The following is a 27,690-nucleotide window of genomic DNA, read 5'->3' on the forward strand; positions in this document are numbered from 1 at the left end:
GGCTGACGGCCAGAGCGAGAAGCCAATCGGTGATCTCCCCCTGCCCACGACTGCGCATGTCCAAGGGAGAGGGGAGGCTGTGCATGTGCAACGGGTAGCCCGCCTTCTGACCTTTTACCTGAGGTATTAACCAATGGCAAGAGTTGGAGGACCAGAAGGATGGTCCTCCTGCTAATCAGCTCGGGCTTTGTGTGACTGCTCGATTGAACTTCACAAGGATGCAAACCTCCTTCCGTCTCCAACAACTGTGAGTAAAACATTTTCTTTTCTCCCCCTTTCCATTTCGTTTCTCATTCTGACCTTCAATTGGTCACTTGCAGCAACTGAAGGGAAAGGAAGTGAATCCAGGGAGGGTGCAGAGTCTGGAAAGCTTGGCTCAGGTCTCTCTCTCTCTCTTAAAGACATTGACATCCTTTGCTCCCTCAGCTTGACACATTTATTTGTCGAGATCTTCTCAGAAGCCCAAATACGACATTCATGAACCCTGCCGCTGCCCAGCTTGTAATATAATTAGGAGCCAATTTAGCTCAGCTGGTTAGTGATGCAGAGCGAGGTCAGACTGGTCCTCCCTCATGATTGTCAGATGGAGGGCAGCACGGTAGTGCAGTGGTTAGCACTGCTGCCTCACGGCACCGAGGTCCCAGGTTTCATCGCGGCTCTGGGTCACTGACCATGTGGAGTTTGCACATTCTCCCCGTGTTTGTGTGGGTTTCACCCCCACAACCCAAAGATATGCAGGGGAGGTGGATTGGCCAAGCTAAATTGTCCCTAAATTAGAAAAAATGAATTGGGTACTCTAAATTTAAAAAATAAATTGATTGTTGGAAGGATGCCCTCCAGCTTTCTCACCAAAACTTTAGATAGCAGTTTCAAGTCAACATTCAAAAGATAGATTGGCTGATAAGAGATGCGCTCCCTCGATCCTTGTCCGCTTCAGAATCAAACAGACATAAGCCTCAGAAAGAGTCAATGGCAGCATACTTGAGTCAAAGTGATAATACAAACCCACAAATAGTTCCAACAGTAAACCTCAAATCCCCTATAAAACCCACACCCACAGCCATGTGGTCCCAGCGCTTTACCTGGCTGAAGCTCCTCCATGGTCTTTGACATCGCTTCCCTAGAAAGAGTAGCATTAAGAGCCTCATGCTGGCTTTCTGAGGCTTCCGGGAGATTCAAGGAAAATAAATAATGCCCCACACTGCCAATACATCACCAGACTGCTCAGACTTGTATAATCCTGCATAGAATTCCCGAAATTCCTGTTTATTTCCTCCGTCTTCGTGACCCTTTTCCCTTTGCCAAGCCGCACAGAGAAATTCGCTCCAAAGTCGGCCTTTGTATTTGCTCGGGTTACTCCCAAACTCGTACAACTTCTGCCTCGCAATCTTTCAACTTTTCTCAACCTGCTGAGTAAATAGGGAGTCTTGCTGCGTTAACCTCCTTCAGCAATAGCTTACTCGGGCCTCCTTATAATTCTCCTCGGCCTTCGCCAAACAAACCTCCAGACAGCGCTGGTTCTCCAACACCTGCACCTCTTATTTGCAGTGTAAGAAGTATTCATCCACCTGCCCCGCCCCCGCCACCCCCCCCCCCCCCGATGAGTGAAAACATCGCCCAGTGTCTTATTAACCCATGTCCACAAAGTCCTCAGTTCGGCACCAGCCCTCCTCTCTTGGCGAAGTCCATCGCATCCTCGGGCTCCTCAAAGTAATGGTGCCGTCCCTCGTGTGTGATCCACAGGTGAGCCGGATACAGCAGCCCAAACTTCACCTGCTTCTTAAACAGAATCTCTTTGACTTGCCTGTAGCCTGCCCTTCTTCTGGTCACCTCCACGCTCAGGTCCTGGTAGATGCGCATGGCACTGTTATTCCAATGGCAGCTCCGCGTACGCTTAGCCCACTGTCGCACCCGCTCCTTGTCCAGGAACCTGTGAAACCGGGCCACCATCGCTCGGGGGAGGGGGGGCGCCTCTCGCGGCTGCCTCACCAGCGCCCTGTGCGCCCTGTCCACTTCCACCGGGCGCGGGAAGTCATCATCTCCCAACAGCTTCTGGAACATGCCCGCCACATCGCGGCACCGTCTCCCTCAGCCCCCTCCGGGAGACCAACGATTCTCAAATTCTGCTGATGCGACCTATTTTCCAGGTCCTCTACCTTCTCCAGAAGCCTTTTTTGTTGGTCCTTCAGCCTCTCTATCTCCGCTTCCACCACCGTTTTGGTTATCCTCCTGCTCCTCCAGCGCCTTTTCCAACTTCTGGATCGTACGATCCTGGGCATCCAGCCTATGCTCAAGCCCTCGATGTCCTTCTGAATCAGGTCTCAACTGTTCCGCTGCAAAACAGTAAAGCACTCTTGAATGACCTTCAACAGATGCTCCGTCGTTGGCTGGGCTGTCTGCACCGCGGTCCGGACGTCGGCCATATTGTCCTCAGCAGCAGCTTGTACACTGCCCTTGTTTGCCCACTTCTTCAACTGTTTGCGATTCTTTCTGCTTCTTAATTCCATACACCTGTGTCTGGAGTCAGTGCCTGAGTGCCTATGCCTTCCAAACTAGCACTCAAAAGTACAAAAAAGTCAGGGGAAAAGTCCGACTGGATTGAGAGCCACCAAGTGTGCGACTTACTCCTCCTTAGCCGCCACCGGAACTTCCACCTAACCATTTTGGACACTAAGGGCAATTTATCATGGTCAATCCTCCTAACCTGCACATCTTTGCACTGTGGGAGGAAACTGGAGCACCCGTACGAAACCTACGCTGACACAGATTTCCACAGACAGTGACCGAAGCCGGAATCGAACCTGGGACCCTGGAGATGTGAAGCAACGGTGCTAACCACTGGGCTACCAGGCTGCCCATCTAGAATGCCTGAAAGACGTGCGTTTGGTGAATTGAACATTCTGAATTCTCCTTCTGTGTACCCTAACGGGCGCCGAATGTGGTGACTAGGGGAGTTTCACAGTAACTTCATTGCAGTGTTTTTTTTAAAATATAGATTACCCAATTCATCTTTTAAAATTAAGGGGCAATTTAGCGTGTTCAATCCACCTACCCTGCACAACTGTGGGTTGTGTGGACAAAACCCAGGCAAACACAGAGAGAATGTGCAAACTCCACACGGACAGTGACCCCGATCCAGAATCTAACCTGGGACCTTGGCGCCGTGAGGCGGCAGAGCTAACCACTGCGTCACCGTACCGCCCCATTGCAGTGTTAATGTAAGCCGACTTGTGACAATAATAAAGATTATTATTTAAAAATTTTAGGGTACCCAATTCATTTTTTTCCCCAATTAAGGGGCAATTTTGCGTGGCCAATCCACCTAGTTTGCACATCTTTTTGGTTGTGGGGACAAAACCATCACAAACACGGGGAGAATGTGCAAACTCCACACAGTGTCCGAAAGCCGGAATCAAATCTGGGATCTCAGTGCTGTGAGGCCGCAGTGCTAACCCACTGCGCCACTGTGCTGCCCCCGATTATTATTAAGAGGGAGTAGCCTCTCCAACTCTACTTTACCTTTCCATTTCTTTTCTCATTCTGAGGGGACTTTGGTGACTTGCAGCAACTGAAGCGAAAGGAAGTTTGTATGTTGCACACATTTTGAGTTGGTATTATAGACATATTCCTGTCTGGCAGCCTGCATGGAGATTTTCAGGCCTCTGTCCAGGACAGGAAGCAGTGAGCATGGATCTGTGAATCAGCCTGAAGCAGCACCTTTCGAGATTTGGGAGGATTAGAGAAGATAAATATTACATACTGTAGAGTGAGAATGGAGGGAGAGTGTGTTGGGTGGAAATTTACAGCTTTTGGAGAATGAGAAAGGAAAGAATGTTTTATAGAAACTAGAATTGTCTGTTCTCAACTTGCATCTTACAGGATATTAGATGAAGATTTGCAGAAAAAAACAAACATCACTTCAGGATTTGGAAGAGTCACTTGGTTTATCGGGACCTGAATACGGTACACGTGACAATAAACAAATCCAATCCAATCCGGAGAACCATCACAGCAAGACACCTCTGGGGTTAAGGGTTGCCAGTCAGGCAAAGGAACACAATGGCAGTAAACACAGGAATGAAGAATCACATTGGGCTGGTTCCAGGAGAATTGAGTGACAATTTCTGCAACGTAACCATGGAGTGTGATTATTGATCGTGTTAAAGTAAAAGTAAGAAGTCTCACAACACCACGTTAAAAGTCCAACAGGTTTGTTTCGAATCACTAACTTTCAGAGCACAGCTCCTTCCTCAGGTGAATGAAGAGGTGGGTTCCAGAAACATATAGATAGATAAAGTCAATGATGCAAGACGATACTGTTGAATGAGAGTCTTTGCAGGTAATTAAGTCTTTACAGGTCCAGACAGAGCAACTGGAGAGAGGGATAATCACAGGTTAAAGAGATGTGAATTGTCTCAAGCCAGGAGAGTCGATAGGATTTTGCAACCCAACAATGCAGAATCGCCAAGCAGAAACTTATAGCTAGGTTCCGCACACATGAGTACAGCCTCAACCAAGACCTTGGATTCATGTCGCATTACATTCACCCCCCACCATCTGGCCTGGGCTTGCGAAATCCTACCAACTGTCCTGGCTTGAGACAATTCACACCTCTTTAACCTGCTCCATCTGGACCTGTAAAGTACATTTATTATTATTTCTAGTCTTTTAATATTGTACTGCAACCATGTTATATATTTTCAGTAATCTCTTATCTCAGAGGGTTGTTAATCTCTGGAATTTGTTTCCCCCAGGGTCCAGTGGAGTCTGGGAGTCATTGAATATATTCAAGAATAAGCTAGACAGAATTATTTGTTTTATTATACGTGCCCAGTCTTTTTTTCAATTAAGGGTCCCTCTCCCTTGGACATGTGCAGTTCCAGACCACCCACCCATCTGGGATAAAGCAGTTTCTCCAGCATGGGAGGATTGTGGGAGCTGCGTCCGCCATTACTTGTCCGGAGCAGTCTCCAACCTCCTGAGACTCGGATGAAAAGTGAGGGGGTGGACATTGACACCAACCTGACACAAAGTATATGTGGGTAGTCACTGGATTTGATTGTGCCCCCCCACCCCCCCTCCCTCGCCAAAACATAATTTTTTCATTTAAGGTACCCAATTCATGTTTTTTCCAATTAAGGGCCAATTTAGAATGGCCAATCCACCAACCCTGCACATCTTTGGGCTGTGGGGATGAGACCCACACAGACACGGAGAGACTGTGCAAACTCCAAACGCAGTGTCCTGGGGCCGGGATTGAACCTGGGTCCTTGGCGCCGTGAAGTTAGACAGAATTCTGATTGACGAGGGAGTTGAGGGGCACGGGGAACAGGTAGGAAAATGGACTGAAAGTTAAGATGAGGAGCGAATTCTTCACTCCAGGATGTGGTGAAGCTTTGGAATTCTCTGCTCCAGAGGACTGTGGAGCCTCAAGTCATCAAGTATTTTCCAGATCGAGTTGATAGGTTTCGAGATGTTGAAGTCACTAAGGGAAATGGTGCTGAGCTAGATCGGCCATTGAGCTTATTACAGGGTTGAGCAAATTCAATGGGCCAAATGGTCAACTGCAGTGCCTATTTGTACTGGAAGCTCATTGGCGCATTCACACTTGGCTGAGACCATTCAGCTGCTCTCTTTGTGGGAAAGGATTCAGTCAGTCATTCACCCTGCAGACACACCAGTGAGTTCACACTGGGGAGAGACCGTTCACCTGCTTTCGGTGTGGGAATGGATTCACTCAATTATCCAGCCTGCAGAGGCACCAGTGGGTTCACACTGGGGAGGCCATTCATCTGCTCTCACTGTGGGAAGGGATTCTGTGAATCATCCACACTGCGGAGGCACCAGCGAGTTCACGCTGGGGAGAAGCCGTTCACCTGCTCTCAGTGTGAGAAGGGATTCTGTGCTTTCTCGAACTTGCTGAGACACCAACATGGTCACAATTGATTACAGGGGTTGGATTCTGTTGTTATTGTTTCTGCTCTCAATTACATCCAGGACTGCATTGTGTTCATTCTGTCAGTTGGTCAATGGGGAGGGTCGGAGGGTTTCTTTCTGCTGGACTGGCCTTCTCATGACTGATGCTCTTGAGCCTTGTGGCAAATTTCATAAGGATCACAGAGTGAAAGGGTGTTTGGAAGGTAGATGACAGATAGTTCCTGTTTCTGTTTGGAACCCCAATGCATGCAGTTCAGATGAAGATAGGCTATGGTGGTTACATGGTTCTGTCTCAGAAGGAAACTGTCAAGCTATGAGGGGCAAGTTGATTGGGAACATACAATAAAATGTGTAATGAAACACAGGCAATCGCATTTAAGGAATTATCACATATTTACATAAAATATAGATTCCTTTAAGAAACAAAAATCCAACAGGAAAAGTGACGCAACCGTGACTATCAAGAAACATTAAAGATTCCATTAAGTCAAAGGAAGAGGCTCATTGATAGATTACAGATTTATTGCTTCACTGATTTATTGGTACCTTGAAGAATCAATGCAGTATAATTCTTAAATTCAGTATACATACAGGCAGAAATTGTTTCAGATAAAAATATGAGAATTGCTGTACAGCAACTTAATATGTGTCAGAATCTAACACAGTTTCAAGAAAAGTTGCATAAAAGCCCTCGTCATGAATAAAACATTGTTCTACAAATACATCTAGCAATGAAAACGTATCGCAGCCTCAGCAACAGAAACATTTACAAAATGTAGCAAAGCCTTAGCAACAAGCAAGGTTAATGCAGAACGCCTTATCTTCAGAGGATTGGTACACGTGGCGGGAGCATGTAGACATTTAATTAACTTGATAGACATTAATGAATCTTCAGTAAAGACCAATGCCTGGATAACAAATCATGCTCCAAGTGACAGAGTTTTCTGATTAAATCAGGAAGCCTCAGCTGAGAATTTGAAACCAATAAGGGGTTAGACCATTGATAAGAATTTCTTTAAGAATAGTTTCATGACTAAAGTTTGTTCTATATTCATGCTTTAAGAAATTCTGAACCATCTATTGATTTCCTAATATTTTCTTATTTCATAGAATTAACAGTGCAGAAGGAGTCCATTCGGCCCATCGAGTCTGCACCGGCTCTTGGAAAGAGCACCCTACCCAAGGTCAACACCTTCACCCTATCCCCATAATCCAGTAACCCCACCCAACACTAAGGGCAATTTTGGACACTAAGGGCAATTTATCCTGGCCAATCCACCTAACCTGCACATCTTTGGACTGTGGGAGGAAACCAGAGCATCCGAAGGAAACCCACGCAGACACGGGGAGGATGTGCAGACTCCGCACAGACAGTGGCCCAAGCCGGAATTGAACCTGGGACCCTGGAGCGGCGAAGCAATTGTGCTATCCACAATGCTACCGTGTTTCCCCAATGTTTTTGTTTAACTCTCTTTGTTATGTTTTGACGTATTATTTGATCTGAATTTTGAATTATTTTTATGTAAGAGAATTGAGGTGGATAATTAGCAATAAAGTTGTATTTTTGGACACCTCCAATCAACCAGATCTTGGGCTCATTTTTGAAGATAAAATAAGAGATCTTATCACTCATATAGTTGCCAAAATAAGTGTAACCCTGAGGATTGGAAACTTGTTTTAGTATTTACAAAGGAGGATCAAGAAACTCATAAAGAGAAAATAGAAGACGAGAGCAAACTGGCTAGAAACATAAAAAAACGATTGGAAAAGTTCCTATAAAATGTGAAAAGGAAAAGATTCGCAAAGACCAATGTGGGTCCATTCCAGGCAGAGACAGAAGGGTTTATGATGGGGAATAAGGAAATTTCAGCGAAACTAAACAATGTGTGTCTGTCTTCACAGAGGAAGATACAGAAATTGTCCTAAAACACTAGAGAACCAAGGGACCAGTGAGCACGAGGAACTGAAAGAGATTAGTATTAGTGAGAAAGTAATACTGGAGAAATTAATGTGGTTGAAAGTTAATAAATCCCCAAAAGCTGATGCTCTCCATCCCAGAGTGTTGAAAGAGGCGGCTGGAGAGATAGTGGGTACATTGGTGATCATCTTTCAAAATTCTATAGATTCTGGAATGGTTCCTGCAGATTGGAAGGTAGTAAATGTAACCACACTATTTAAGGAGTGAGAGAGAAAACGGGGAACCACAGACCCATTAGCTTGACATCAGTTGGAGGTAAAATGCTACAATCTATTATATAGGATGTGATAACATACAAATTAGGAGCTGGAGTAGGCCACTCGGCCCCTCGAGCCTGCTCCACCATTTAATAAGTTGATCTGATTGTAACCTCAATTCCACATTCCCCCCGATAACCATTCACCCCCTTGCTTATCAAGAATCTATTCAACTCATTCTTCAAAATATTCAAAGACTCTGCTTCCACTGCCCTTTGAGGAAGAGAGTTCCAAAGACTCCCAACTCTGAGAGAAAAAAGTTCTCCTCTGCCTTAAATAGGCAAGTTGTTACTTTTAAAGTGACTCCAATTTCTAGATTCTCCCACAAGAGGAAACATCCTTTCCACATCCACCCTGTCAAGGCCCCTCAGGATCTGATACGGTTCAATCAAGTCACCTAAACTCCATCGGACACAAGCCCAGCCCGTCCAATCATTCCTCATAAGACCAGCCTCCAATTCCAGGTACGAGTCCAGTAAACCTTCTCTGAACTGCTTCCAACACATTTACATCCTTCCTTAAATGAGAGCAAGACTATACACAGTGCTCCAGATGTGGACTCATCAATGTCCTGTATAACTGAAGCACAACCTCCCTACTTTTGTATTCAATTCCCTTTTTGTGATTCATGCTCTTGGACACCCAGATACCTCGGAGTCTCAGAGCTCTACAATCTCTCACTATTCAGATCAGAAACTGTTTTATTCTTCTGGCAACATGGACAATTTCTCATTTTCTCACATTATTCTCCATTTGGCAGATCTTTTCCCACTCACATAACCTACCTCTATCCTTTGTAGTCTCCTTATGTCCTCTTCACAGTTTACTTTCCTACCGATCTTTATACCATTGGAGCATCAGAGCAGGAGTTGGCCATTCAGCCCATCGATCCTGCGCCGCCATTCAATGCGATCATGGCTGATCATCCATTTCATGGTAGCACACTGGTTAGCACAGTTGCTTCACAGCTCCCGGGTCCCAGGTCCGATTCCCGGCTTGGGTTACTATCTGTGCGGAGTTTGCACTTTCTCCAGGTGTCTGAGTGGGTTTCCTCCCACAGTCCAAAGATGTGCAGGTTAGGTGAATTGGCCATGCTAAAATGCCCTTAATGTCCAAAAAGGTTGGGTGGGGTTACTGGGTTACGGCGATAGGGTGGGGGTGTGGACTTTGATCGGGTGCTCTTTCCAAGGGCCGGTGCAGACTCAATGGGCCAAATGGCCTCCTTCTGCCCTGTAAATACTATGATCCTATGATTCAATGTCTTTTTCCCCACACTATCTCCATATCCATATGGGTTATTGATATTTAGAAATCTGTCAGTTGGGTGGCACGGTTGCCCAGTGGTTAGCACTGTTGCCTCACGGCACCAAGAACCTGCGTTCGATCCTGGCCCTGGGTCACTGTCCATGTGGAGTTTGCACATTCTCCTAGTGCCTTGTGGGTCTCAGATCCACAACCAAATTTGATGTGCAGCATTGGTGAATTGGCCTCGCTACACTGCCCCTTAATTCGAAAAAAATAATTTATTAAACAAAAAAAAAAAGAAATCTGTCGGTCTCTGCTTTAAACACACTCAGTGACTGAGCTTCCACAGCCCTCTGGGGTAGAGAATTCCAAAGATTCACAACCCGAGGAGTAAAGAAATGTCTCCTCCGAGACCGGTCCTAAGTGGCTTCTCCCTTAGTTTGAAATTGTGTCCCCGGGTTCCAGACTCTCCAACCAGGGGAAACCTCTCACCTGCACCCACCCTGTCTATTCCTTTATGGATTTTGTAAGTTTCAATGAAATCCCCTCTCATTCCTTGGAACTCTAGAGAAAAGAGGCCTAGTTTCCCCAATCTGCTTTCATAGGACAGTCCTGCCATACCCGGGACAAGTCTGGTCAAACTTTGTTGCTGTTCCTCTGTGGCAATACCTTTCCTAAGGCAAGGGGAGTAAAACTGCACACATTACTCCAGCTGTGGTCTAAGCATTTCATAATGATCAATGTCATTGAGGCACGTTGCCTGGTTCTTCTTTGGCACCGGTATGATGGTGGTCTTCTTGAAGCAGGTGGAAACCTCAGAACGGAGGAGGGAAAGGTTGAGGATGTCCGCACATGATCTGGGTGTATGGCAGGGACTCCCGTCAGGACCTGTCGCTTTCCGAGGCTTCACTTTCAAGAAGGCCAATCTGACTTTGGAGGCTGTGACGGTGGGCATGGGCGTGTCCAAGGCTGCTGGGGCAGATGACAAAGGTTTGTTGATTTCCTGCTCGAAATAAGCATAGAATGCATTGCGTTTGTTGGGAAGGGGAAGCACTGTTGCTAAAGATTCTACTCGGCTTTGCTTTTTAGCGCATTATGTTGTTTACGCCTTGCCACAATCGATGAGAGTCCATGATTCTTGCTTAGTCTGGACAACTCTTCTGTTGTCTCTTGGTATCCCTGTTGGCTTTGCAGAGGTTGTACCTAGATTTTTTTGTACAGGTCAGGGTTGCCTGACTTGAACGCCTCAGACCAGTCGGGAGTGAATCTCCCGATTAAGCCATGGTTTCTGGTTGGGTAACGTATGTACTACCTTCTTTGGCACACAATCTTCTACACACTTGCTGATGAAGCCTGTGATGGTGCTGACATACTCGTTTCGGCTAACTGCCGAGTTCTTGAATATGGACCAGTCACGTAGGAGCTCTTTTGCCTCAAACCAGCATTTGCACAACCTTCTTAACCGGATTTTCCCGCTCAAGTTTCTGCTTGTACGCCGAGAGAAGGAGCGCCATCTTGTGGTCCGATTTTCCGAAGTGCGGTCAGGGGATGGATCATCAGGCGCCCTTGATGTTTTTGTGGCAATGGTCAAGGATGTTGGGGCCCCTGTCGGGACAGGAGATGTGTTGGTGGAATTTTGGCAGTACACACTTGAGGTTGGCCTGGTTAAAGTCCCCGGCCACGATGAACAAGGCCGCCAGGTATTCTGTTTCATTGTTATTTATAGCGGTTACAATTCATCAAGCGCCTTCTTCACTTCCGCCTGGGGTGGGATGTAGACCGCCGTGATGATGGCAGAAGTGAACTCCATGGAAGGCAGTATGGATGGCACTTCACAGTCAGGTATTCCAGGTCCAGGGAGCAGTAGTTCCCCAGGGTCGCCACATCCGAGCACCAGGTGTTGACGAGGAGACAAATCCCTCCACCCACTCCAGGTTCAGTCCTGGATGTGATTAACAGCAGGAATAACAGCAGAATCTAACCCATCATCACTTGTGAACCCTTTGGTGTCTCAGCGTGTTGGACGACTGAGTGAATCCCTCCCCACAGTGAGAGCAGGTGAATGGCTTCTTTCCAGTGTGAACTCGCTGATGTCTCCGCAATGTGGATGATGTTTGAAACCTCTTTGTCGCAGTGAGAGGAGCTGAGCGGTCTCTCCTCAGTGTGAATGCACTGGTGTTCCATCAGTACCCAAGAGCTTTGAAACCCACTCCCACAGTCGGAGCATTTAAAAGGGTCTCTCATTGGTGTGAGTGACGTTGTGGCTCAGCAAGTGATGACCGAGTGAATCTTTTCCCAGTCGGCGAGGTGAACGGGCTCTCCCCAGTGTGACCTCGCTGGTGTCTCCGCAAGTTGGATGAGGTACTAAAGCTCTTTGTGCAATGAGAGCAGCTGAACGGTCTCTCCTCAGAGTGAAAGCGCTGGTGGGACATCAGTAGCTGAGAGCTTTTGAAACCCCTCTTGCAGTCAGAGCATTTAAAGGGCCTGCTCTTGGTGTGATTGACATTGTGTTTCAGCAGGTGGGATGAATGAGCAAATCCCTTATCACACACAGTGCAGATGAACGGCTTCTCCCCGGTGTGAACTCTCTGGTGACTCTGCAGGTCGGACAACTGAAAGAATCCCTTCCCACAGTCAGAGCAGGTGAATGGCATCTCCCCGGTGTGAACTCGTTCGTGCCTCCGCAGGCTGCTAATGTTAGTGAATCCCTTTCCACACTGAGAGCAGGTGAAAGGCCTCTCTCCAGTGTGAACTCGTTTGTGTTGCCGCAGGTGGCCAATGTTACTGAATCCCTTTTCACACTGAGAGCAGGTGAAAGGCTTCTCCCCAGTGTGAACTCGTTCGTGTTGCCGCAGGTTGCCAATGACATTGAATCTCTTTTCACACTGAGAGCAGGTGAAAGGCCTCTCTCCAGTGTGAACTCGTTCGTGTCTCCGCAGGTTGCCAATGAAATTGAATCTCTTTTCACACTGAGAGCAGGTGAAAGGCCTCTCTCCAGTGTGAGCTCGTTCGTGTTGCCGCAGGTTGCCAATATAATTGAATCTTTTTTCACACTGAGTGCAAGTGAAAGGCCTCTCTCCAGTGTGAACTCGTTCGTGTCTCCGCAGGCTGCCAATGTCAGCGAATCCCTTTTCACACTGAGGGCAGGTGAAAGGCCTCTCTCCAGTGTGAACTCGTTCGTGTGTCCGCAGGCTGCTAATGTTAGTGAATCTCTTTTCACACTGAGAGCAGGTGAAAGGCCTCTCTCCAGTGTGAACTCGTTCGTGTGTCCGCAGGCTGCCAATGTCAGTGAATCCCTTTTCACACTGAGAGCAGGTGAAAGGCCTCTCCCCAGTGTGAACTCGTTCGTGTTTCCGCAGGCTGCTAATGTCAGTGAATCCCTTTTCACACTGAGAGCAGGTGAACGGCTTCTCTCCAGTGTGACTGCTTTGATGCCTTTCCAGCTTGTGTGGGGCTCTGAATCCCTTCCCACAATCCTCACATTTCCATGGTTTCTCCATGGTCCGGGTGATCTTGCGTCTCACCACGTTGGATGATCAGTTGAAGACTCGGCCACACACAGAACACATGTACAGTCTCTCCCTTCTGTGAATGGTGTAGTATTTGTTCAGGCTGTGTCACTGGTTAAAGTTCTTTCCACAGTCAGTGCTCTGTAACAGTCTCACACGGGTGTGTGTGTGTGTCTCAGTGCTTTTCCAGACACACTGATGTTTAAAATCTCTTGAAGCAGACAGAATAGACAAACATTTCTCCTTCTAGATTCAAAGGCCAATGATCCCAAGAATTGAGTGACTCAGTCAGTTCTTGCGTGATATTTAGTTTGAGATCTCGGCCTCAAACTCCTCTTGTTCGAACTTCCTGCAAACAGATTTTACAACAGTAATCATTGTTAGTACAGGATAGAAACTCAGAACATACAATTCTAGTTTCTATCGAACATTCTTTCCTCTCTCTTTCCCTGAAATGCTCTAAATCTCAATCCCACACACTCTCCCTCCATTCTCACTCTGCTGTATCTAATATTCCCCCTTCCAATTCTCCTGAAGGTGCTGATTCAGGCTGATTGACAAATCCAAGCTCACTGCTTCCTACCCTGGACAGAGAGACCTATATTCACTTACTTTCCCTCCCAATTTTCCTGAAGGTGCTGATCAACAAATCTAAACTCACTAAAACCTGTACAAGAGTAGAGAATCTCCATATAAATACATTTACTGATTAGAGATAGGGAAATTCTGAGGAAGAACTTTATTTAGTCATGGAGTGGTCATGACAGGGAACTCACTGCCCACAAGCGTTGTGGAAGTCGAGATGATCAATAATTCAAAATAATATATGAAGAAAATAAGCTTTCAGGGGAACAGGGATATCGAGGGGGAATGGCACTGACTGGATTGCTGTACAGAGAGTCAGCATTGACTTGAGTTCCCAAATGGATTCCATAAGTGCTGCAATGACTGTATGACTGGAAATATATAACGTAGGTAGAACTAATAATACATGTATTTCATTACAGAACCATCAATAATATATCTAATACATTCTATATAACACTAGATATATCTCTGTGCAATATAACATTTTTTAAAATTCATTTACGGGATGTGGGAGTCGCTGGTTCAGCCAGCATTTATTGCCCATCCCTAGTTGCCCTTCAGAAGGTGGTGATGAGTTGCCTTCTTGAACCGCTGCAGTCCTTGAGTTGTAGGTACACACCCTGTGCTGTCAGGGAAGGAGTTACAGGATGTCGCCCCAGCAACAATGAAGGAAGGGCGATATATTTCCAAGTCTGTCTGGTGAGTGACTTGGAGGAGAACCTCCAGGTAGTGGGGTTCTCAACTATCTGCTGCTCTTGGCCTTCTAGATAGTAGTGGTTGTGGGTTTGGAAGGTGCTGTCGGAGGAACCTTGGTGAGTTACTGCAGTGTATCTTGTAGATGGTATACACGGCTGCCACTGTTCGTCGGTGGTGGAGTGTTTGAATATTCATGGAATGTGGAGCAGTCAAGCGGGCTGCTTTGTTCTGGATGGTGTAGAGCAGCATGTTGGAGCTGCACTCAACCAGGCAAGTAGTGATTATTCTGTTACATGCCTGACTTGTGCCTTGTAGATGGTGGAGAGGCTTTGGGGGTCAGGAGGTGCGTTAGCCGCTGTAGCCTTTGGCCTGCCCTGGTGGCCACCATATTAATATGGCTAGTCCAGTTCAGTTTCTGATCAATGATAACCCTCAGGATGTTGGTTGTGGAGGATTCACCAATGCTAATGTCAAGAGGCAGTGGTTAGATCCTCCTTGGTAGGAGATGGTCGTTGCCTGGCACTTGTGAAGCACAAATGTGATTTGCCACTTATCAGCCAACATCTGGATACTGTGCAGGACATGCTGCATTTGGACATGGACTGCTTCATTATCTGGAGTCATGAATGGTGCTAAAGATTGTGCAGTCATCCACAAACATCCCCACTTCTGGCCTTATGATGAAAGGTAGGTCATTGATGAAGCAGCTAAAGATGGTTGGGCCTAGGAGTGTGCCCTGAGGAACTCCTGCAGCTGAGATGATTGACCTCCAACCACTACAACCATCTTTTTTTGTGCCAGGTATGACTCCAACCAGCGGAGAGTTTCCCCCGATTCCCACTGACTCCAGTTTAGCTGGGGCTCCTTGATGCCATAGTCGGTCAAATGCTGCCCTGATACCAAGGGCAGTCACTCTCACCTCTGGCATTCACCTCTTTTGTCCATGATTGAACCAAGGCTGGAATGAGGACAGGAGCTGAGTGACCCTGGTGGAACCCAAACTGAGCGTCCGTGAGCAGGTTTTGCTGAGTAAGTACCACTTGATAGCGCTGTTAATGACCCCTTCCATCACTTTGCTGATGGTGGAGAGTATTCCGACAGGAAAGTAATTGGTTTGGTTTGTCCTGTTTACTGTTCCCTTTAATGTCAGCCATCTCCTGGGGAAACCAGCCCTTTAAATGTGAACATTAGGAAAGAGACCATCATTTTAGCCAGACAAATAAATGTGTCAAGCTGAGGGAGCAAAGGATGTCAATGTCTTTCAGAGAGAGAGACCTGGGCCAAGCTTTTCAGAGTCTGCACCCTCCCTGGATTGACTTCCTTTCCCTTCAGTTGCTGCAAGTGACCAATTGAAGGTGAGAATGAGACAAGAAATGGACAGGGGGAGAAAAGAAAGTGTTTTACTCACAGATGTTGGAGACAGGAGGACATTTCAGTCTGTGTGAAGCCCAATCTCCTTTCACATAAAGCCCGCGCTGATTGGAGGACCAGCGTCCTTCCGGTCCTAACTCTATCCATTAGCCAACACCTCACAGGAAGGTCAGGGGCTGGGCTTTCCTCCACACATGCGCAGCTTCCCCTCACCCTTGGACATGCGCAGTACCTGATCACCCGCCCGTGCGGCGGATAGAGCGGGTTCCCCAGCGCGGGGGATTGTGGGAGCTAAGGCCGACACTGTCCAAACTCCTGGGGTGAAAAGTGGAGGAGGCTTGGGCGGTTGTGTGCGAGCTTGGTGTCCGCCCCCGGGCCGATTCGAAAAGCAGGCCGCCTCTGGGAGCTTCCTGGATGGGGTGAAACAGCAACTCGGCGCCCATTGCTCCTGGTCCCTGAGGGAAGGGGAGAAGACCGGTTTCGGAGTACTGCGACCAGTCGTGTTTCAAGTCAGCGGTTGAGCTGCGGAGACGCTGCTTCGGACTGCGAGGTTTGCTGTCGGCGGTTTTGAGTTCGCCCAATGGAGGACGAAGGAATGGAGGAAGGATGGCAGCTGGATAGGCTGCTGGAAGCGGCGGGTCGGAACCAGGAGTGGATACCCGATGGGCGGCCCGCGGCCTGCAGCCCGGGGTGGGTTGCTGCCGTTCCTGGGGTCTCCGGGGGTTCGGCCCCCCTGGACGCCCTGTGGGCGGTTGGGACTGACTCTGGGACTTTCCTCCCCGTTGTCGACTGTTGCCAACATTGGAGTGACTCTGGCTGCTGCCATTGGAGGACTTTGAGGACATGTTGTTCCTCGTGAAATTTCGGCAAGAGCGCCGGTGCTGTGTTATGGAACTTGCAAAATTAATGGACTTTTTCTGCAGACTTTTTCTATGTATAATGAGGGATTTGCTTTCTTGTTTTCCTTGCTTTTGTTTTATTTAGTAGCCTATAACATTTAACACATTTCGGTCCTCCGGAATGGTATTTAGTAATTGTGGTGGAACGCTGGTTAGTGCAGAACTGCTCTCCCTCCGAATGGTCCTGTGCCCTCGGGCGGGTCCAGGAGAGGGGAACCCTCTCTCCTCCGCCGCGCCCGGGTCTGGCTCTCCGGGGGGTCTGTGCTCTCAGCCAAGGGGGGGCCTTTCCCCCGGGGTGTCGGCGGCAGGGCGGGGCGAACGGGGGTGGGTGAGCAGGGATTAGTGTTCGGTGATGGATTCTACCCCGTTAAACCATTTCTGGGGTAAATTAAGGCCTGGTGCCTGGTGATTGGGTTTTGATATGATACTGTTAAAAAGAATTGAGGCCCTGTGGGTCATATTTGTAACTGGAGCGGCCGTATTGTATCGGGGCCTTGTGCCTCGCGACTGCTTGTCTTTTGTGTTTAGAGTCGTTACCTTGAAACGTGCCTGTGTCGTGTGTTGTACTTTTGGGTTTTATTTCTCTTTTCTTTACTTTATTTTGGAGTGGTCGTATGGTTTTGGGGCCTTGTGCCTCGCGACTGCTTGTGTATGTGTTTGGAGGTTGATGCCTCGATGTAATTGTGCTTTGTGTCTCCTTGTTTCTTTTTACTTTTAAAACAGTCGTTTGGTTTCATGGCCTTGTGCCTTACGACTGTTCGAGTTATGAACCTGTTTGATTGTTACCTGAACTACACGTAGGGCCTGTGCCTTGCGGCTGGTTGTGATAAATGACTGGTTAATTGGTATTTGGAAATGTATCTCGGCCCTGCGCTTTGCAGCTGTTTGTGTTCAATGACTGTTACAACGTTGTCGTGAAATGTAATTGGGCCTGGCGCCTCGCAGCTGTTTTGTGGTCAGTGATCGTTTAATCGTTAATGTGAAGTGTAATTGGGCCTTGTGCCTTGCAGCTGTTTCGTGTTCAGTGACTGTTGAATCGTTAATGTGAAGTGTAATTGGGCCTTGTGCCCTGTAAATGAGTCTGTGTTGAAAATTGTGACGACATTAAAAGAGGTACTCACAGATGTTGGAGACACAGGAGGATGTTTCAGTCTGTGTGAAGCCCAATCTCCTTTCACATAAAGCCCGCGCTGATTGGAGGACCAGCGTCCTTCCGGTCCTAACTCTATCCATTAGCCAACACCTCACAGGAAGGTCAGGGCTGGGCTTTCCTCCACACATGTGCAGCTTCCCCTCACCCTTGGACATGCGCAGTACCTGATCACCTGCCCGTGCGGCGGATAGAGCGGGTTCCCCAGCGTGGGGGATTGTGGGAGCTACGCCGACACTGTCCAAACTCCTGGGGTGAAAAGTGGAGGAGGCTTGGGCGGTTGTGTGCGAGCTTGGTGTCCGCCCCCGGGCCGATTCGAAAGGCAGGCCGCCTCTGGGAGCTTCCTGGATGGGGTGAAACAGCAACTCGGCGCCCATTGCTCCTGGTCCCCGAGGGAAGGGGAGAAGACCGGTTTCGGAGTACTGCGACCAGTCGTGTTTCAAGTCAGCGTTTGAGCTGCGGAGACGCTGCTTCGGACTGCGAGGTTTGCTGTCGGCGGGTTTGAGTTCGCCCAATGGAGGACGAAGGAATGGAGGAAGGATGGCAGCTGGATAGGCTGCTGGAAGCGGCGGGTCGGAACCGGGAGTGGATACCCGATGGGCGGCCTGCGGCCTGCAGCCCGGGGTGGGTTGCTGCCGTTCCTGGGGTCTCCGGGGGTTCGGCCCCCCCTGGACGCCCTGTGGGCGGTTGGGACTGACTCTGGGACTTTCTTCCCTGTTGTCGACTGTTGCCAACATTGGAGCGACTCTGGCCGCTGCCATTGGAGGACTTTAGGACATGTTGTTCCTTGTGAAATTTCGGCTGGAGCGCTGGGGTCATGATGTGGAACGTGCAAAATTAATGGACTCTTTTTTTTATGGACTTTTCTATGAGTACTAAGGGATTTTGTTTTCATGTTTTCTTTGCCTTCGTTTTCTTTAGCAGCCTATGACATTCAACTCATTTCGGGTTTCCTTGAAATGGTAATTAGTAATTGTGGTGGAACGCTAGTTGGTGCGAAACTGCTCTCCCTCCTAATGGTCCCGAGCCTTTGGGCGGGGTCCAGGAGGGAGGAACCCTCTCTCCTCCGCCGCGCCCGGGTCTGGCTCTCCGGTGGTCTGTGCTCTTAGCGAGGAGGGGCCTTTCCCCCGGGGTGTCGGCTGCAGGGCGGGGTGAACGGGGGTGGGTGAGCGGGGATTAGTGTTCGGTGATTGATTCTATCCTGTTAAATCTTTTCTGGGGTGAATTGAGGCCTGGTGCCTGATGATTGGGTTTGATATGACACTGTTAAAATGTATCGAGGCCCTGTGGGTCATACTTGTTGCCGAAGCGGCCGTATTGTATCGGGGCCTTGTGCCTCGCGACTGCTTGTCTTATGTGTTTAGAGGTCGTCACCTCGAAATGTACTTGTGTCTTGTGGTTTTTTTGTTCCTTTTTTCTTTGGAATGGTCGTTTGGTTTCGAGGCCTTGTGCCTCACGACTGTTCGTGTGATGCGACTGTTCGATTGTTACTTGAACTATGTGTAGGGCCTGTGCCTTGTGGCTGGTTGTGATAAGTGACTGGTTAATTGGTATCTGGAAACGTATTTCGGCCCTGTGCCTTGCAGCTATTTGTGTTCAATGACTGTTCCAACGTTATTGTGAAATGTAATTGGGCCTTGTGCCTTGCAGCTGTTTTGTGTAAAGTGACTGTTTAATCATCAATTTGACGTGTGTTTAATCGTCAATTTGAAGTGTAATGAGGCCTGGAGCCTTGTAAATTGGTTTCTGTAATAATTGTGACGACAATAAAAGAGTTACTCACAGATGTTGGAGACAGGAGGAAGGTTCAGTCTGTGACGTCCAAGCTCCATTCACACAAAGCCCGCGCGGATTGCCTTGGAGGACCAGAGTCCTTCCGGTCATCCAACCCTTCCCATTGGTCAACGCCTCAGCAGGAAGGTCAAGGGTGAGCTTTCCCTCGCACATGCGCAATCTCTGCTCTCCCTCAGACATGCTCAGTCCCGGGGTGGGGAGAGGGGAATCACCGAGAGACTTCTTGTTCTGGCCGCAGCCGGTTGCCTGGAAACCTTGTCTCGAGGAGGGGAACAATGAGTGAGGCGGAGGAAAGTTGTTGACCAATGGGAAGAGTTGGTGAACCGGAAGGACTCTTCCACCATCCAATTAGTTTCCCGTTTTCTGAATGCGGAAGCTGGACAATGAGCAAAACTGGGGCCTCACACAGACTGAAAACTTGTTTTTGTCGCCAACATCTGTGAGTAAAACACTTTCTTTTCTCCCCCCTTTCCATTTCTTTTCTCATTCTCACCTTCAATTGGTCACTTGTAGCAACTGAAGGGAAAGGAAGTGAATCCAGGGAGGGCGCAGACTCTGCAAAGCTTGGCCCAGGTCTCTTCTTTCTCTCAAAGACATTGACATCCTTTGCTCCCTCAGCTTCACACATTTATTTGTCTGGCTAAAAGGATGGTCTCTTTCCTAATATTCACAATAAAGGGCTAGTTTCTCCAGGTGATTGGTATTAATTTACTGTCCCCTTAAATGTCAGCAGACAGGCATATCTTATATGGTACACATCAGATATATTATTTATGGTTCTGCGATAAAGTGCAATCCAGTCATCTCTTCCCTTGGAGGGTTATTAGTCTCTGGATTTCTCTTCCACAGGGACCAGTGGGGTGTGGAGTCATTGAATATATTCACAGATGAGTTGGACAGATTTTTAATAAATTGTTTTGTTTTAAATCATTTTTAAACAATGAATGCAACAGAGTAACAGAAAAAATCGTGGCAAATGGGTACAGAGCGGAACAAGAGATATTGCCAACATACATCTAAGCAACACATTGCAGAATTAATTTGGAACAGGATATTTGAGGGAGCAGAGCCTCGAGATGAAATGCCAGATTAATTGAAGAACCAGTTTACAGGTTAAAGTCGTGAGTGGGGAAAGAGGGTAAGATTATATAACAATTCAGTTTGTAAACCCCAAAATATTACAAGCAGACTAACAGCATAATCAAATTAAAATGAATAACACAACACGGATAACATAGAACTATAGTGCAAAAGGCCATTCGCCCCTTCAAGTCTGCACTGAGTCGCAGAAAAAGCATTTCACTGAGGCCCATTCCCCATCCTATCCTCGTAACCCGTTGCATTGATCATGGTCAACCCACCTAACCTACACATCTTTGATACTAAGGGGCAAATTAGCGTGACCAATCCACTTTCACTGCTCATCTTTGGACAGTGGGAGGAAACCGGAGCACCCGGAGGAAACACACGAAGACACGAGGAGAATATGCAAACTCCACACAGACAGCCACCCAAGGCTGGGATTGAACCTGGGTCCCCGGCGCTGAGGTAGCAGCACTAATCACTGTGCCCTACTCCCGGCCTAAGTTGAATTGAATTCACTCATGGAAAGCCAGGAGGAGCAAGTCAGTCAAATGTAAGAGTCCCATCCTTTACCCAATGCATAAGACTCAGAATGAATCACGGACATTAAAAATTGCATGGAGATGCATTTCATAATCAGCCTATGCTGGTTTTGGATCGAGAGAGAACTGACTGGTCTGCTTCTGTATTGAGCCAGATGAATGTTGGCTCCATCCTAACCCAATCCCTTATGAACCTAAGACGAGAGGCCAATTGATGAAGCCTGATTTTCGGAAGACCATACCCTCCCTTATCTTGGTGATTGGAGCTGAACAAACATTTTGTTCCAGGTAGAGTTATAGATGTTTACAGCATGGAACCAGGCCCTTCGGCCCAGCTTGTCCATGCCGCCCAGTTTCTATCACTAAGCTAGTCCCACTTGCCAGCATTTGGCCCATATCCCTCTATACCCACCCTGCCCATGTAACTATCTAACTGCTTTTTAAAGGACAAATTTGTACCTGCCTCTACACTGCCTCTGGCAGCCCATTCCAGAAGTTCACCACCCTCTGTGTGAAGAATTTTCCCCTTTGGTCTCTTTTGTATCTCCTCTCACCTTAAACCTATGCCCTCTAGTTCTAGACTCCTCTACCTCGGGGGAAAAAATGTTGGCTATCTTCCTTATCTATGCTCCTCATTATTTTATAGACCTCTATAAGATCACACCAAACCTCCTACACTCCAGGGAAAAAAGTCCCAGCCTCTCCTTATAACTCAGACCATCAAGTCCTCGCAGCATCCTGGTAAATTTCTTTGCACTCTTTCGTGTTTAACATTATTCTTTCTATAATAAGGTGACCAGAACTGAACACAGTATTCCATGTCCGGTCTTACCAATGTCTTGTCCAATTTCAATAAGACATCCCGACTCCGGTATTCAATATTCTAACCAATAAAACTGAGCATACTGAATACCTTCTTCACCACCCTGTCCACCTGCGACTCCACCTTCAAGGAGCTATGAACCTGTACTCCTAGATCTCTTTGTTCTGTAACTCTCCCCAACTCCCTACCATTAACTGAGTAGGTCCTGCCCTGATTTGATTAATTTCCCGAACAACTCTGGTTGACAGTAGTATAGACAGCATCTGCAGAGGGTACAACAGTCTGGGCAACACATTTTAATGAAGGGGATCCTCCCTCACCATGAAATCGGAAGAGCCGACCACCGGGCAAGGTCCCACCTAATAGTCACCATCAGCTGTGGAAAGTTGGCCCCATAAAGCCGTCATTGATCGGTTTGGGCTGGTTTAGCTCAGTGGGCTAGACAGCTGGTTTGACATAGACATAGACCAAACAGTGCAGAAGGAGGCCATTCAGCCCATTGAGTCTGCACCGACCCACTTAAGCCCTCACTTCCACCCTATCCCCGTAACTCAATAACCCCTCCTAACCTTTTTGGTCACGAAGGGCAATGTATCATGGCTAATCCACCTAACCGGCACGTCTTTGGACTGTGGGAGTAAATTGGAGCACCCGAGGAAACCCAAGCAGACACGGGGAGAACGTGCAGACTCAGCACAGACAATGTCCCAGCGGGGAATCGAACCTGGGACCCTGGCGCTGTGAAGCCACAGTGTTATCCACTTGTGCCACCATGCTGCCCCTAGGCTGCAGAACGAAGGTCCTTTGTCAAACAGGCCAAGTATTTGCTCGGCTTATTCCCAAACTCGTACAACTTCAATCTCACTAACTTTCAACTTTTCTCGGCTTGCTGAGTAAATAGGGAGTTCAAAGCCACTCTTGCTGCGTTAACCTCCTTCAGCAGTAGCTTACTCGGGCCCTCCATATGATTCTCTTCCACCATCGCCAAACAAGCCTCCAGAGGCTGCTGGTTCTCCAGCATCCTGCACCTTTTATTAGCAGTGTAAGAAATGATCAGCCCCCGAGCATAAACCGTAAATGTCTCCAACAAAATGGAGAAGGAAATACAAGGAGTCGAGTTAACCAAAATGAAGAACTCAAACTCGTCCCGAAAGTGCATAATAAATGAACTCAGGGAGGCTCCAAACCTCCACATTCTCGACCTGGGGGTGAGCCCTCGAGCAAAAACTCCAGGGGAAGGTCTGCGATTACGATGATCCCTGTGGTGCAAGTGGACACCAGGTGTAGGATCGTCCTCGGCACAAAAAAGGTTGTCGATTCTAGTCTGACATTGCTGGGGGCTAGAAAGAAGGTAAAATCTCTGCTCCTCGGGTACAAAGTTCTCTAACCATCCACATAGCCCACCTTCTCATGGTTATGATCCCGGACCAGACCCCAACAGTGGCTCGGATACTGGGCACAAACCCCAATATTTTATTTGTGTTTTGTCAGACTGTGAGGAAAGGATACCTCACTCCAGGAGTGATTTCACACAAAATGGGGCCATGCTATGTGAAAACAAACTTTATTATTGACACAATATTCAAATATATAACATCACACCAGAAAACAGCTGACAATTAGCCCTTAAACAATGCTAATCAATACAGTGAATACAGTAACCCTTAACTGCTACCTTTATTCCCACTCAAACAGCAAAAACACATCTCAGCTCTCAATCCACCGTTAAACACAGTTAGCCCTCAGCAATACCTGCTTTACACAGATGTTCTTTGAGAAAGAGAGATCTTGTGTCACCGCTTTAAAGACAAGATCTCAAACCTGTCAGAACCATGAAGAAACTTGGGAAGCTGTTTCAGCTTGTTTCAGCTCACCTTCTAACGACACTCTTCTGAACTGCTTGGAAAGAAACTGCTCATCTAGCGACAGACATATATTTTCAATTGAACTGAGATGCTTGACCTCTGCTCACATCTTGAACTAATTCTCAACTAAAAGACTGCTTTGCTGCAAAAAGCCTAAAACCGTGGCTCCTCCCAGTACTGATACCATCTTACCAAGCTGCAATCTAATTAACTCCACAGGGAATCCCCTTCATCCAAACAACATTCCATTAGCCCACACTTTTTATGATGCTTTAATTACACCTCTGGCTGCAAAACTTAGTTGTCCTTCAAAATAAATAAATTTAGAGTACCCAATTCTTTTTTTCCAATTAAGGGGCAATTTAGCGTGGCCAATTCACCGACCCTGCACATCGTTTTACATTGTGGGGGTGAGACCCACGCTGGCCTAGGGAGAATGTGCAGACTCCACATGGACAGTGACCCGGGGCTGGCATCAAACCCAGGTCCTCGGCACTGAGGGGCAGCAGTTCTAACCACTGCGCCACCGTGCTGCCCCGGCAATGAATTTAAAGACAATGTGGTGAAACTTTGGGATTCTCTACCCCAGAGGACTGTGGAGCCTCAGCATCAAGTATTTTTAGACCGAGAGTGATAGGTGTCTCGATATTGAAGATATCGAGGGATATGGGGGATAGTGTGGAAAAATGGTGCTGAGGTCAATCGGCCAATGATCCCATTGAATGGTCGAGTCGGCTTGATGGGCTGAATGGCCGACTGCAGCTCCTATTTGTTATGATCTGTGACCTGGACAGGAAGCAGTGAGCAGGGATCTGTCAATCAGCCTGAATCAGCACCTTCAGGAGAATTGGGAGGGTGAATATTAGAGACAGCAGAGTGAGAATGGAGGGAGAGTGTGTGGGATGGAGATTTACAGCTTTTGGGGAACGAGAGAGAAAAGAATGTTCCAGAGAAATTAAAATAATCTGTTCTGAATTTCTGTCCTGTACTGACTCTGATGTCTTTTGTAAACTCCTTTTACAGGATGTTAAAAGGAGAGGATTTACAGACAGAAATCTCAAACATCACGTCTGGATCTGACAGAGTCACTCGGTTCATCGATCATTAAAACTAGGAGAAATGTTTGCCAGACCTGTTGACTTCAACAAAGTTTAACCATCAGTGTGACTGGAAAAGCCCCGAGACACACACGCCCGAGTGAGAGTGTTCCAGAGCACTGACTGTGGAAAGAGCTTTAACCAGTTACATAATCTGAAAAACCATTGCACCATTCACAGCGGGGCGAGACCGTACACGTGTTCTGTGTGTGGACGAGGCTTCAACTGATTGTCCAACCTGGAGAGACACGAGGAGACCCAAAACATGGAGAAACCGTGGAAATGTGGGGACTGTGGGAAGGGTTACAGAGTCCCATCTGTGCTGGAAATTCACCGACGCAGTCACACTGGGGAAAGACCATTCATCTGCTCTCCGTGTGGGAAGGGGTTTAGTCAATTATCCCACCTGAAGTCACACCAACGAATTCACACTCGGGAGAGGCCGTTCACCTGCTCTCAGTGTGAGAAGGGATTCACTACGTTATTCAGCCTGAAGTCGCACCAGCGAGTTCACACTGGGGAGAGGCCGTTCACCTGCTCTCAGTGTGAGAAGGGATTCACTACGTTATTCAGCCTGAAGTCACACCAGCGAATTCACACTGGGGAGAGACCATTCACTTGCTCTCATTATGGGAAGGGATTTACTGACTCAAGCAGCCTGCAGAGACACCAGCGAGTTCACACTGGGGAGAGACCATTCACTTGCTCTCATTGTGGGAAGGGATTCACTGACTCAAGCAGCCTGCAGAGACACCAGCGAGTTCACACTGGGGAGAGACCATTCACCTGCTCTCAGTGTGGGAACGGATTCACTCAGTCAAGCAGCCTGCAGAAACATCAGCGAGTTCACACTGGGGAGAAGCCGTTCACCTGCTCTCAGTGTGGGAAGGGATTCTATGTTTCCTCGTCCCTGCTGAGACACCAACAAGTTCACAATTGATTAGTGATGGATTCTGCTGTTATTGTTTCTGCTTCAATTACATCCAGGACTGCATTTCGTTCTCTCTTCTCTTTCTCTCTCTCAGGGATTCTGAGACAGGAAAAGTGATGCAACCTGTGGCTAACAAGAAAAGTTAAAGATTCCATTAGATCAAAGGAAGAGGCTCATAAAGTGGCCAAAATAGTAGTGAGTCTGAGGATTGGGAACTTGTTTTAGAATTCATCAAAGAAGGACCAAGGAACTGATGAAGAGAAAATAGAATGAGAGCAAACTGGCGAGAAACATAAAAACCGACAGGAAAAGCTCCTATAGGAATGTGAAAAGGAAAAGATTAGCAAAGACCAATGTGGGTCCATTCCAGGCAGACAGGAGAGTTTATAATGGGGAATAAGGAAATGGCAGAGAAACTAAACAATGTGTGCCTGTCTTCACAGAGGAAGATACGGAAATTGTCCTAAAAACACTGGAGAACAAGGGACTAGTGTGCAGGAGGAACTGAAAGAGATTGGCACCACAGGGAACACAGTCCATTCCAATGAGAAACGTGGCAGATTTGCCGGATTCACGATTGACACTCAGGAGGCTGACAAGCTGCAGCTGCACAAACACACTTCACTCCCCACCATCATCCCAGCCAACAAGATGGCAGTGAGGAGAGTGGCACTCCGCTTTACGACACCGAGCTTGAGACCCTGCTGGACGCCATGGAGGAGAGGCGGGCAACCCAGTACCGCGGCCCGGGAAGGAGGCTGCCAGCTGCCACCATTCATCGTGCCTGGGTGCAGGTGGCAAAGGCAGTAACCTCCGTGAGCAACACCGTCCAGACAGGCCAACAGTGCTGTAAAAAACTGTACAACCTCCTCGGGGTGAGTGGCAGCACTGTGCCTCTGGCACCAAACCCGTCCCATGCTGTTCCTTGGCTCCACCCAAACAGATTTCACATTTTGTATTCCTGATCTGAGATCCTCCCTTATTAATGTACTGATGCCGTCCCTTATCAGTGCAACACCACCTCCTTTTCCTTTTTGCCTGCATCATCAGCAAACTTAAATGACCATATCTTCAGTCCCATCATCCAAGTCATTGATATAAATTGTAAAAGATTGACTCCCCAGCACTGATCCCTGTGACACACCACTCGTTACATCTTGCCAACCAAATAATGACCTATTTATGGTTAGTCTCAGTTTTCTGGTAGCTCGCCAATCTTTCACTGTGAAAGACTGTTCTGGAGTTAAAGGCTGCCAGATTGGGAAAAGAAAAGAACTGAACCCTCAGGAATCACTTTGGACTGATACTTTTAAGGTGTAGGTTTCCTACAAAAATAATATTTAGTTAATGTTGCTTCTAGTTTGTTTGTTGCAGTAAAGTTATAAAACCTTATGTCCTGTCATGTGGTCCTTTAATTTGTTGACTGGGGATTTGATTTTTGTTTTGAAGTTACTGATCTTTACAGAGATCCCAATCCACAAGTTTTGTCTCCCATTTGAGCCTCGGGCACCTTTCTGTCTCGTTATTGATCGTGTCAATGACAGCCAGGCAACTGAGCTGAGGGCTGAATTTAGCTGAGAAGAACAGGGCCTGTGCCCCAGTTGGGAATCTGCCATGGGTGTCACACTAATAGAGGACTGACTGGGAAATCAAGGGATGGGGATGATCAGGGCTGATGGTGTCTTGAACCCAGGGTTCAGTGCATGTGTCCAAAGTGGGGAGTCACAGGAACAGGCTACAGAGGAACCAAAGAGAAACATTTGGGTCCTGAATATTGTAAACATCCTTTCATGGTTACTCTTTACTCTGGTTGTCTTTGATCCACAAGTAATGTTCCGATATTATTTAAAACCATGTTCTATTTCATTAATAAACTTGGTTCATTGAAAATATTTGATTTTTGGTGGTATTTTTCTGCTTAACTT

At 47.5% G+C, this 27,690-nt stretch overlaps 1 protein-coding gene and 2 long non-coding RNA genes across 4 annotated transcripts; 2 read left to right on the forward strand and 1 right to left on the reverse strand.

The window, feature by feature from the left end:
• The first annotated feature begins 134 nt into the window (after positions 1–134).
• On the forward strand, positions 135–7,515 carry LOC140421971 (uncharacterized). The gene is made up of 3 exons (XR_011947185.1): positions 135–247; positions 3,880–4,209; positions 7,048–7,515. It is a non-coding gene; the product is annotated as an uncharacterized lncRNA (long non-coding RNA).
• Positions 6,442–19,507, reverse strand: LOC140421917 (uncharacterized). Of its 2 annotated transcripts, none has more exons than XM_072506884.1 (2): positions 19,414–19,507; positions 6,442–13,275 (listed from the first exon to the last, which is right to left on the reverse strand). In XM_072506884.1, the coding sequence occupies exon 2, from the start codon at positions 12,915–12,917 to the stop codon at positions 11,658–11,660; it is 1,260 nt and encodes a 419-aa protein (XP_072362985.1). In that variant the 5' UTR covers positions 12,918–13,275; positions 19,414–19,507; the 3' UTR covers positions 6,442–11,657. The 2 variants fall into 2 exon arrangements, with proteins under 2 accessions (XP_072362985.1, XP_072362987.1); XM_072506886.1 differs by lacking the exon at positions 19,414–19,507 and adding an exon at positions 17,602–17,902.
• Positions 19,508–19,714: 207 nt separating this feature from the next.
• LOC140421975 (uncharacterized) lies at positions 19,715–27,657 on the forward strand. Its single transcript, XR_011947189.1, has 2 exons — positions 19,715–19,863; positions 24,761–27,657. It is a non-coding gene; the product is annotated as an uncharacterized lncRNA (long non-coding RNA).
• Positions 27,658–27,690: the final 33 nt, after the last annotated feature.

This window comes from Scyliorhinus torazame, chromosome 5, assembly GCF_047496885.1.
Source record: "Scyliorhinus torazame isolate Kashiwa2021f chromosome 5, sScyTor2.1, whole genome shotgun sequence".
Classification (NCBI taxonomy): Eukaryota; Metazoa; Chordata; class Chondrichthyes; order Carcharhiniformes; family Scyliorhinidae; genus Scyliorhinus; species Scyliorhinus torazame.